General features: G+C 34.9%; 2 protein-coding genes and 1 pseudogene across 2 annotated transcripts; all 3 read left to right on the top strand.

Annotated features, from left to right (window-relative positions):
- Nucleotides 1-1,136: 1,136 nt before the first annotated feature.
- Nucleotides 1,137-2,822, top strand: LOC126690486 (putative F-box protein At1g65770). The gene has a single exon (XM_050385661.1). It carries the CDS (start codon nt 1,384-1,386, stop codon nt 2,530-2,532), a length of 1,149 nt encoding a protein of 382 aa, XP_050241618.1. The 5' UTR covers nt 1,137-1,383; the 3' UTR covers nt 2,533-2,822.
- Nucleotides 2,823-5,063: 2,241 nt separating this feature from the next.
- On the top strand, nt 5,064-6,542 carry LOC126690484 (putative F-box protein At1g65770). The gene has a single exon (XM_050385656.1). It carries the CDS (start codon nt 5,130-5,132, stop codon nt 6,324-6,326), a length of 1,197 nt encoding a protein of 398 aa, XP_050241613.1. The 5' UTR covers nt 5,064-5,129; the 3' UTR covers nt 6,327-6,542.
- Nucleotides 6,543-8,381: 1,839 nt separating this feature from the next.
- LOC126690489 (putative F-box protein At1g65770) lies at nt 8,382-10,565 on the top strand (annotated as a pseudogene).
- Nucleotides 10,566-12,852: the final 2,287 nt, after the last annotated feature.

Here is a 12,852-nt window from a genome sequence, read left to right on the forward strand (position 1 = left end):
TTGGTAACCAAATTGATAAGCGAGTCCTTGTAATTGGCAAAGTAGTCAGGGGTGGGAATCAGTTTATGATGGCCAGAATATTTGGTATCTTTTTGCTTTTCCATTGTTGCAGAGGTCCAGACAAATTTTGAAGTGCTTGTTTGTCGTTGAAATTTATGTGTTAAGTGTTACTGTTACCTAATATGGTAGCTGGAAAAAAGCCAAATTTGGGTTTTGGCCCTTTTGGGTATCAAATGTACAAGATGGCAATGTGTCACCACTCATCATTAGTAAGGAAAAACTGAATCCATTTATTGGGGCAGTAAGTGAGTGCCTCCTTTTGTGAATAAATGTAAGTTACATTTGCTGAATACTTAAAAACAGAATTTCTTTGAAGTCTTTACAGTAATACTTGTACATATTTGGGGCTTGTTGCGGAATTGGATTGCTATGGTACATGGCATGGGCAAAGCATGGTTTTGTAGACCATACACCTGCCATCTATGTCCAATTTTGTTTTATGGCTTGCCGAACCATGCAATTTATAAAATTAGGCTCTGGTACCTCCTCTCTTTCATTATAATTTAGCCATTTGCATATCATCAAAGCATAAGAAGAAATTAGATCATGCAGAACAATAGATTTTAATTACAATCCGATTGTGAGAATGGGTGAGATCTTGACCTAATAGTGAAAGTGAATTTAATCCTACCCATAAAATTTGGTAAGGACATTAGGATGGACAGAGTGGGTTCATTTGATAATTTTCAGCATGAAACAATGAAGTTACAAACGCATGCCCCAAACAATTTCAACGCCTTTTGTTTGCCCATTCTTCTCTCAATGGGAGGGGCTAGTAAATATTTGGTGATACACTCTCTAACGATGAACCCACAAAGAGGGGTTTTTTTTTTTTTTTTCCTGACTGACATAATGAGTTAATCATACTTGTGAACAAGTTTGAATTTGTTGGGCAAAAAAAATGAATCAAACTTAAATATATAATAAAGTTTGCTAATGAATTTGTTGGCTCGTGTTTTAAATTTTAGTACTTGATGGAGCTCGACTCATTTATAACTTTACATCTCAAAAAACTAATCGGTTGCAGTGTTTTTTTTTTTTTTTTGAGAATTAATCGGTTGCAGTGTTGATACTGAACGAAGTCATATACCCCAAGATGAAAAATAAGGAATACAGCCCCTCAAAATTAATTAAGTATACATCCAGTTAAGTCACTTTGTGGCTTAAGTATAATATGAATATTGCAGCACAAATTACAGACCCTCCAGGACTAAAAGCATCACGGCCCAATCCATAGATTAAGAAATTAAGACACCAATTTGCCGTTGGTTTTGGTCTTCTCTCTATCTTGCAAAGTCATTCTCTAAGTCAACTAACGAAGATATGGATGAGAGAGAGGTCGAGTGGTCTGCTCTTCCAATGGAACTCTTGCTTTTAATCGGCAAAACCCTCCAAGATCGCATCGATGTTATAAGATTTCGCAGCATCTGTGTTCCATGGCGATCCTCTATCCCTCCACTACGTGAGGTATCTCCTTCTTTGCCTCTCCCTCTTCCTTTCCCCGTCAGATCAGCTAGAAACCAAGCCTTTGTCTCTCAAAGTACCATCTACCGTCTCGAGCTACCCGATGATGATGATAATCCAAAGATTCCAACATGTTCAACAAATAGCTGGTTGGTCAGGGTGGAAGAGTTTGAACCTGGTCGAACACGTCTTTTAAATCCACTTTCAAGCCTCCATATCAGGTTTCTCCCAGACCCTTTTCCAAAAGTGATTAACTTGTTGGATTTTCGAGTTGTTGAGGTAAGCAAAGCATATGAACTTCAATATAGTAGTGGCATGCCTATTGCTGGTGTGAATAAACTAGTTTTGTTTCCTAACTCTGCATGGACTAGTTGTGTTGAAGACACTGTGATTTTCGCGTTATTAAATGAAGGAAAGTTGGGGTATGTGAAACATGGAGATGAGAAATGGACCCTTGTAGATGATCACAACTTTGACTATGATGACATTATTGTATACAAGGGACAATCCTATGTTGTTGATAGATTGGGAACAGTTTCATGGATTAATTCATCAATGAAGTTGATACAATTTTCGCCTCCATTTTGTGGTTTGGGAAACCAGAAGCATTTGGTGGAGTCATGTGGAGAACTCTATATTGTTGATAGGTACTTTGAATTTGATAGAGAGGGGGGAAGATGGCACTTTGATCTGTTCCCTAGTAACAGTGTTTGTCCTAAGACAGTGACTTTCAAAGTTTATAAGCTGGACCAAGAGTGGGGTTGTTGGGTTATGGTCAAGAACTTGGGTGATCGAGTTTTAATCTTGGGTAATGACTGTTCCTTCTCTGTTTCAGCAAGAGAATTCTCTGAATGTAAAGGGAATAGCATTTACTTCACTGATGGAAATGACCTTGGTGTCTTCTACGTAGAGAATCAGAGAATTTGCATGATTGTAGATTACAAAGACCAGTGTCCTATATTTTGTCCTCCCCCATCTTGGCTCAGCTCAAAATCTGCGTTCATCTAAATGCTGAGTGTAAGTAAATTTACATGGTGGTTGTGTTTTTAAATTAATTTAGCATGGGATATTAGTGCCCTTGAACTGCTCTATGATGTTGTTGTTGTTGTTGACTTTTTATGAATTCAGCTTTACTTGTGATGTCTCTTATGTCACTTTGTTCAGTGATTTTAATTTTAATCATGTATCAGCCTGTCATAGTGGCTGATTATCAATTTGTCTCAGAATTATTCAATCATCTATGTTAATTGAAAAACTGATTTCAATGGAGAAGTTGAGCAGGGCTGCTGTATCTTAAAGCTTGTCTTGTGCAGAATTTGAAATTCTCTCAAATATACTCATGGCCTAGCCTTTTTATTTATTTGTTCATGTTTTTGGTAGTCCAAATGATCTACATAAGTAGTGGTTGAAATGTAAAGATATATTTTATGACTGGAAATGTAACAATATATATAATGGCTTTGAGAAATTATTCAATACAATAGGACTGAAGACTCAGTATAAAATCGTAAATCATAGAGCAGATAAGCCGACCTTTGCTTGAGTGGCAATAATTAGAGAGGTTCGTTCTTCGTTGGGGATCCTTTTCCAATTTCACAATCGTCTTGGCTAAGCTTTCTTTCTAGGAGAAGTTGAAATTGATGAATTATGGAATGGTTTAAAACTATGTCTAAAGACTGAAGTTCTTCTTCTGCTTTGAAACTAATTATGCAGAGTGTAATAACAAACGAAATATTTTGAAAGGAACCCGATATTGTTTGGTATTGGGTATTGAGTAAGAAATGGCTGTAGTTGTTGGACCAAAAGAAAATTTAGTTGTACTATAAACTGATAAGAATTGGCATTGTTAATAGCATCTGTTGCTCGCCTAGGGGCTAGACAATGAGCCATGTCGTCCCACTTGTGTGTGGCGTTTATTTATTTATTTTTTTATAATTATAATTATTTACTTACAACAATGTTTTAGTCTATTAATATTTTTTTGTGATAAAGCATAGTTTTAAAAACATGAACGGTCTCTACCTTTCGTTCAAAAAAAAAAAAAAAAAAATGAACGGTCAAATATCCACAAAAGAGACCGGTTTCTAGGTTTTACGAGTTCTTTCTCGGTTTTGGTTGGTTTTTTGCTGTTTTCTCCATGGTTTTAAAAATCGAACCGGTCATAGAACCGTTTTTTTTTTAATTTCCGGTTGGACCCCGGTTTTTGACCGTTTTTGGCCGGTTTTCCGGTTGTTGACCGGTTTTGGAGCTTTTAACCGGACCGGATTGGCTCCCGGTTCCCGTTGAACCGGTCGGACCGGCCGGTCTGGTCCAGTTTTTAAAACAGTGGTTTTCCCAATTTTAGCCAGCCCAATTCTAGGTTTGGTTCTCGATTGAACTGGTTCAATTGTCTGGTCCAATCCGATTTTTTAAACGATGGTGATAAGGACATGAAAATAAATTTATACAAATTACATTTTCTATCTCTTATTTTTCTTCTCAACCAAATAAAAGTGTTTTCTTTCTCTTCACTTTTTCATCCTCTCAACCAAATACACATGAGAAAACTAAATCTTTCTTATTCCTAACTTTTTAATCCCCCAACTAAACAAAGCCTATGTCTTAATCCAATAAGGCCACCTCCAGTAGGGCAAAAGCAAAAGGCTTGATATTGTTTGAAATACATAAAATGCAAGAGTCTCTTAGCTATCTATATATAATACATAAAAGTTAAAATGTAATATATATTGTTGCTACTCTTTTATTGAGCCACATCAATATAGTATTTCAGTTCATTCAATTCACTTAGGTCAAGTTCAGTCCACTTAAGTCCATTTCAGTCCAGTCCAGTTCCTTCGGTCTATTTTAGTCTATTCAAGATCCAATTTAGTCCATTTCACTTCACTTTGGTGATGCTTTGGAAGGAGAGGTTTGTGTAGAAAGAGGAGTTGTTTCATTGACAATTATGTTACATTCTCAACATAATTTTGGTAGGTTCCTAATAATATTACATTTTTCTTATGTCATTAAAGTCTTGTATTCTTTTTTCTAATATAAGTGATAAATTTATTATATTTCATTTTTAGACCATTCAAAATATATAGAGAATGAATTGTTTGAATGAGTACTAGAAACAAATTCTAACTACACATCATATTATTTATAAAATATTTCGCCTTATATAAAATTGAATATAAATTGTAAAATGGTGGGTACCCCCATCAAAAAAATATATATAAAATAATGGGTACCAATTAGCTTAACTGGTAAAATTTCTAATAGTTGTATAAGAAATCTAAAGTTTAATTCTTACCTATATAAAAAACTAATTAATATCTTAATTGATAACATATATAAATAGCTTTTTTTTGAGAAAGAACATATATAAATAGCTTAATTTAAAAAAATGTGCACCCTTAATATAACAATGATTCCACATATTTGTGGCACCCTAAAGGTTACCGTCCATTCCACATCATCACTTTAGTTGTGAAAACGTTGGCTTTTTTTTCTTTTCTTTTTCTTTTCTTTTTTTTTTTTCATCAATTCCTTGGCCACTTGGGTCTTTGTCTTTTAATATAGAATGAAGATCTCTGGTTTAAGTCTAGTCAACCAAGAACAAAGATATGGAGAAATCCAAAAAAGAGAACAAAGATATGGATGATGTAGAGAGAGTGGAGTGGTCGGAACTTCCCAAGGAGCTGTTACCAACGATCGGCAAAAACCTCGACACCCGCATCGATATTGTTCGATTCCGCAGCGTTTGCAACACGTGGCGCTCTTCTATCCCTCTCTTTCACTCCTACTCTCCTCGATTCCCTCTCATATTCCCTTCCCCTTATCCAGCTCCAATTCCAATTCGAACTCCGGCTTATCTCTGCCAAAGCACTGTCTATCGACTACAAAGGCTAAATCCCTCTTCGACTTCTTCGAATAAGTCTTGGTTGATCAAAGTCGAACAAGACTCAAACTCAGGAGGCAAGTTTCGTTTATTTGATCCAATCTCCAACCGTCGTATCAGGTACCCCAATAAGACTTTGAACTTATTTGACTTTCGAGTCGTAGAGTTAACTAAAGCATATACGCTTAGATATCAAGTTAGAGTTGGATTATCCACATCCACTAATGAAATCGAACAAGTCCTTAGTGTCAGTGACATCTCTATTTTTGGAGTGAATAAGGTAGTTATGTTTCCCAATTCTCCTTGGACTAATGTAAACGCCTCTGCCGCTTTTGTTATCTTTAATGACGGAAAGTTAGGCTTTGCAAAATCTGGGGATGAGGAATTGATCCTCGTAGATCGTAATAGTTTTGATTATGATGATATCATTGTGTATAAGGGCCAATTCTACGTGATTAATAGTTTGGGAATCGTTTCATGGATCGATCATTCGTCATTGAAGTTGGTTCAATTTTTGCCTCCGCTTTGTGGGTTGGGTAGCCAGAAGCATTTGGTGGAGTCTTGTGGAGCTCTCTATGTTGTTGATAGGTACCTTGACAGGGAAAGGAGGAGGGTAGAGAATGATGCGTTTTATATGGGTGGTGAAGATTGTGCTGAATCAATTTGTTTCAAAGTGTATAGGTTTGATGAAGAGTGGGGTCGATGGGAATTGAAGGAAAGCTTGGGCGATCGAGCTTTTGTTTTGGGTAATGATTGTTGTTTCTCGGTTATGGCTAAAGAGCTTTCTGGGTATAAAAGGAATTGCATTTACTTCACTGATCAATATGAAACTCGAGTTTTCAGTTTGGAAGATAATAGCGTTGGATATTTATCATATTTTGAGGACAGTTATCCATCTTGGCCTCTCCCAAATTTGCTTTAGGCCTATGTAAGTATGAAATTAATGTTGTGAAACTTTTTAATCAAATGGTGTATTTGGTTTCATTGTTATGTGCCCCTGTTTGCTTGCTGTAACAGATACTTTTGATGATTGTAAGTTTTAATCATAGAGCAGCCCATTGTGGTGGTTTGTATGATCACAAACACAAACTTCAATAATCCTTGTTAAATAGATATAAGCTTGATCATGTGTTGAATATTGCTTTGATCTACCCATGAGCTAGTATTTTCAGAAAGTACAACTCATTTACTGAATTGGGTAGGTATATATGAGGAATGTCATTTAGATTAAGAGTCGGATTGGGATTGCTGTAAGAAATAGAACTTTATGCTGTAGTGCTTTTGTGATAATGAGTTTTAACTTAATGATTTTTAGCTATTGGAGCTAATTTAGCAAATGAGAACAAGTTTTTTAAAGTTATTACATCTGTTTGGTAACCAAATTGATGAGCAGGTCGTTGCAATTTGCAAAATAGTCAGGGGTGTGAATCAATTTATGTTGGCCAGAAGAATATTTGGTATCCTTTTGCCTTGCCATTGTAGCAGAGGTCAGGACAAATTTTGAAGTGCTTGTTTGTCATTGAAAAATATGCGGTGTGTTGAGTGTTACTGTTACGTAATAAGGTAGGTGGAAAAGGCCAAATTGGGTTTTGGGTATCAAATGTGCAAGAGGGCAATGTGTCACCACTCACCATTAGTAAGGAAACACAGAATCCATTTATTGAGGCAAGAAGTGAGTGGCTCTTTTTATGAATAAATGTAAGTTACGGTTGCTGAATAATTAAACAGAATTTCTTTCGAGTCTTTACATTAATACTTGTACATATTTGGGGCTTGTTGCAGAATTGGAATGCTATGGTACATGGAATGGGCAAAGCATGGTTTTGCAGACCTTACAGCTGCCATCTATGTTTAATTTTGTTTTATGGCTTGCCAAAACTTGCAATTTATAAACTCAGGCTTTGGTACCTCAGCTGTTTAAAAAAAAAAAAAAAAAAAAAAACTTAACCATTTGCATATCATCAAACGAAAAGAAGGAAATAGATCATGCATAACATATTTCAATTACAATCCGATTGTGAGAACGGGTGAGATCTTGACCTAATTGTGAATGTGAAATTAGTCCCACCCATAAATTTATGTAAGGACATTACGATGGATAGGGTGGGTTCATTTCTTACTTTTAGCAGGAAACAATGAAGTTATAAACGCATGCCCCAAAAACTTTTAACCCCATTGTTTGCTCATTCTTTTCTCAATGGGCAAATCTGATAAGAGAAAGACTCAGGTTTAAAGGGACTAGTAAATATTTGGTGATACGCTAAGCTTATACTGGAACCAAAACAACACATCTAGTTCTCATATCTCACTTAAGATGTGTATGAAAATTGAAAAGCCATTTGAGTTCAACATGGGGGGGAAATTTTGTTTCCAAAATCTTTTAATGGAACTTCTTTTTGATTTATTAGTGAATATTTCCAATAAAATTTACTAAAGCTGTTTATTGGTTGATGCAATTATTGATTATTACTAGCCCTGTCTTTTTTCCTCTCTAATTTTTAAGGGCACCTTTTGTAGATTCAAGCATTTTAGAAGTGTTGACAAAATATTTTGTCATATGAAAGTCGTGAAATTCACAAAATTATGTTGATAGAAATCTTTTGTTTTTTTCTAAAAAATTATTTATAGAGCTAAAATTTAATACAAAAGACTATTGGAAAAGTTTAGTGGTTCTTTTTCAATTGGTTTCAAAATATTGAATAAGTACACTATAGATTAACTTTTTACATTTTATTTTATGGTCTAATTTACTTATTAATAAAAATCCTGCATATTTCATTAGAGTCATGCATGTAACATATATGTAAAAATAAATAAAAATAGTAGCACAGATTAAAAAAAATGCAATAAAATTTGAACATTTGATAATACTTTTTATATTACTTAGGAAATACATATTACTAAAATAATATACTTTGGGTATCTAAAGCCCAATATTTATTAAAAATAATAATAATAATAAAAATTTCAAGTTCACTTTGGTCATATTCGGTCCATTTGGTCCACCTTGGTTATATTCAATCCTTTTCAGTTGACTTTGGTCCACTTCGATCCTATTCAGTCCACATTGATCCTATTTGGTCCTACTCAGACCACCTCGACCTATTCTGTCTATTCAATCCACTTTAGTCTTATTCGGTCCTATTCAATCCACTTCGGTCCTATTCAGTCCACTTTTTTCTTATTCAGTTAAATCCGGTCCAACGCAGTTTTGTTTAGTCCATTCTATCCACTTTGATCTTATTCGGTCCTATTTGGTCAACCTTTGTCCTAATCAGTCCACTTCGGTCTTATTCGGTCCATTTTTTCATTTTAGTCTTATTCAGTCCTATTCAATCCACTTCGGTTCTATGCAGTCCATTCCGTCCACTTTGGTTTTATTTGGTCCATTCAGTCTTATTCGGCCCACTTCGGTTCTATTCAGTCCATTATGTCCACTTTGGTCTTATTCAGTCTACTTTGGTCCTATCTGGTCCCATATGTCTGACACGAAAACATATACCCCAAGATGAAAAAAGTGAAAATCCGGCCCATCAAAATTAAGGATATAGTATGAAAATTATAACACAAAGTACAAACCCTCCAGGCCTAATGCATCACGGCCCAATCCATAGATTAAGATATACCATTTTGTTATTCATTCATAGAAAATATAACGTTGGTTGTTTTGTCTAAGGCTAACCCTCTATCTGCCTATCATTCTCTAAGTCAAGCAACGAAAATATGGGTGAGAGAGAGGTCGAGTGGTCTGTTCTTCCAATGGAACTCTTACCTTTAATCGGAAAAACCGTCCAAGCTCGCATCGATGCTGTAAGATTTCGCAGTGTCTGTGCTTCGTGGCGATCCTCTATCCCTCCACTACGTGAGATATCTCCTTTGCCTCTCCCTTTTCCTTACCCCCATTAACCCAGCTGGAGTTGAAGCCTTTCTCTCTCAAAGTACCACCTACCGTCTTGAGCCACCCGATGATAATCCAAACCCTTCAACAAGTTCATCAAAGGGCTGGTTGGTCAAGGTGGAAGAGTTTGAACCTGGTCGAGTACGTCTTTTGGATCCACTTTCTAGCCTCCAGATCAGGTTTCTCCAAGAGTCTTTTCCAAAAGTGATCAACTTATTGGATTTTCGAGTTGTCGAGGTAGGTAAAGTATATAAACTTGAATATAGTAGTGACGTGAATATTGATGGTGTGAATAAACTTGTGTTGTTTCCAAACTCTGCGTGGACTAGTTGTGTTGAAGATAAATTGATTTTCGGGTTATTTCATGAAGGAAAGTTGGGGTATGTGAAATATGGAGACAAGAATTGGACCTTTGTAGATGATAACAACTTTTACTGTGATGACATTATTGTATACAAGGGACAATCCTATGTAGTTGATGGATTGGGAACAGTTTCATGCATGGATTGATTCATCAATGAAGCTGATACAATTTTCGCCTCCACTTCCACTTTGTGCTTTTGGAAACCAGAAGCATTTGGTGGAGTCATGTGGAGAACTCTTACGTTGTTGATAGGTTCTGTGATAGAGAGAGGAGGTTTGACCACGATCTCCGTAGATACCGTGTTTGTCCTAAGACAGTTAATTTTGAAGTTTATAAGCTGGACCAAGAGTGGGGTCGTTGGGTTATGGTCAAGAATTTGGGTGATCAAGTTTTTTTTTTTGGGTAAAGACAGTTCCTTCTCTGTTTCAGCTACAGAATTCTCTGGATGTAAAGGGAATTGCATTTACTTCACTGATGAAAATGACATTGGTGTCTTCTACTTTGAGAATCAGAAGACTGGCAAGATTGTAGATTTCCCAGACCGGTGTCATCTATTTTGGCCTCCCCCATCTTGGCTCAGCTCAAAATCTTCATCTAAATGTTGAGTTTAAGTAAATTTTTACTTGGTGGGTGTCTTTTTAAATTAATTTAGCATGAGATAGTAGTGCCCTTGAACTGCTCTATGTTGGTGTGTCTTTTATGAATTTAGCTTTATTTGTGATGCTTCCTGTGTCACTTTGTTTATTGATTGTGATATTAATCAGGTATCAGCCTGACATAGTGGTTGATTCTTGTCATTTGATAATCCTTGTTGATTGAAAATTTGATTTCAATGGAGATGTTGAGCAGGTTGTAAAATATTAAAGCTTGTGCAGAAATAGATCTTTCTCACAAATCTACTCATGGCCTAGCTTTTTTATTTATTTGTTCATGTTTTTGGTAGTCCAACTGATTCAGCAAATTAGTGGTGTAAATGTTTAAGATATATATGACGACTGCAGAAATTATTCATTACAATATGAGTATGGTTATACTTATGTGATTCTCCCAACCAAAAGAAAGAAGTTATTACTTCTCACTGAAACTCACTATTGCTTAATTGTATTGGTCAGGAGGATCATGTGTATGGTACAATGGGAGGATTAAAATATTTTGTATAAAATACTAAATTGAAGAGCAGATAAGCATATCTTTTCTTGAGTGGTGATAATTGGAGTGGTTATAATTGGGGGATCCTTTTACAATTTGACCATCTTCTTGGCAAACTCTCTTTCCAGGAGAAGTTCAAATTGATGAATTATGAAACTGGAAGGCTGAAGCTCTTGTATGTCTTCTAAAATTAAAAATGCAGAATCTAATAACAAACAAAATCTTCTCACACCCTCATTCTCAAAAAAAAAAAAAAAAAAAAAAAAAAAAAATCTTCTCACACCCTCATTATCAACCCCTCTGGCCTCTTCTCTTCTCTTCCCACAGATTTCTCTCTCTATCTGCCTCTCTTCTATTTATTCTCCCTATTTCTTCTCCTCTCTATAATACCGTTTTTTAATAAGGTTTTTTTTTTTTTTTTCTCCTCACAGGTCAGTCAACGGTTCTATAACAATTTTTGTATATTTATCAAACTATTTGTACTGGATTAGTTTGCCAGTAAAACTATTTGGCCAATATGGCATTTTGAACTATTTAAAATGGAACTTAAGGTTATAATGGTTATTTTGAATTATGAGAAGTATGATTTATATATATATATATATATATATATATTATGTACGTTATTGTTCATATATACGAGCAAGATGAGTATTTGAAATCATGAAAATTGGATAACTAATTTTGATTGTATCTGTTGTCAAAATTTTAGTTTGAAAACCAAATTCATTCTTGGGCTTTTATTTATTTATTTATATTGATTACATTAGGTGGGTTTACACAATACACATATTATACATATTTTAAATTATACAAGAAATGTTATAAAAACTGTGGATACCAAACATCAGAAAACATTCGTAAGCCCATTTTCAAGATTGCTACCAAACACCAGAAAATGAGACAGTTTTCTAGAAAATGCTATTTGAAAAATGAATCATTTTCCAAAAAAGGTTAATGTTGAAACAAACAAAGCGGAGATTCTATTTTAATAGTAATGTTTACTAAATATGGGAAAATAATAAATTAATTAAATAACTTGTGAACAAGCTTGAATTTATTCAACAAAAAAAAAAAAAAAAAAAAACAAAACTAGGGTCCGTTTGGATAGAACTTAATTTGCTAAAACTGAAAACTGAAAACACAGTAGCAAAATAATTTTTAAATGTGTGAATAGTGCTGTGGGACCTATTTTTAATGAAAAAGTGGTTAAAAAGTGAAGTTTGTGGGACCCGTGAACAGTGCACAGATGCACTATTCACGGGAGAAAAGTCAAATGTTGCAGCTTGAAATGAAAAAAAAAAAAAAAAAAATGAAACGTGATTTTAAAACGCAGACACGTAAAAAGTTGGATCCAAGCCGCACCTAAGTGTGGGTTTGAATCCATGTTTCCAAACCCAAGTTTGCATTTTCTGCCATCCTTTTTTTTTTTTTAGCATGTGAACAGTAACATCACATGTGAGCACTGTGCAAGGGACAAAAGACACTGTTCACGCACTGTTTACGCACGGTTTACGTACTGTTCACGGGTCCCATAGTACTATTCACCCATTTAAAAATTATTTTGTTACAGTATTTTCAGTTTTCAGTTTTAACAAAAATAAGTTGTATCCAAACAGACCCTAAGTGTGGGTTTGGATCCAAGTCAGCAGTGAACAATGCACTGTTCATGAGTCCCACAAACTTCACTCAACTTTTTCATTAAAAATGGGTCCCACGGCACTATTCATACATTTAAAAATTATTTTGCTATAGTGTTTTCAGTTTTCAGTTTTAGCAAAATAAGTTCTATCCAAATGGACCTTAAGTGATTAATTTGAACTCAGTTCATGTTTGAAAAAGAACTAAATGAACCAATTCTAAACTTTTAATATTCAGCTTAACTCATTTCATTTATACAACTCTACATCTCAAAAAACCGTGTCCACAAGAAAACATATACACCAAGATGAAAAAAATAAATCTTGCCCATCAAAATTAAGGGTATATTATGAATTTTGCATCACGGCCCAATCCATAGAATAAGATATAAGTACC

This window comes from Quercus robur, chromosome 6 (genome assembly GCF_932294415.1).
Source record: "Quercus robur chromosome 6, dhQueRobu3.1, whole genome shotgun sequence".
NCBI classification, from domain to species: domain Eukaryota; kingdom Viridiplantae; phylum Streptophyta; class Magnoliopsida; order Fagales; family Fagaceae; genus Quercus; species Quercus robur.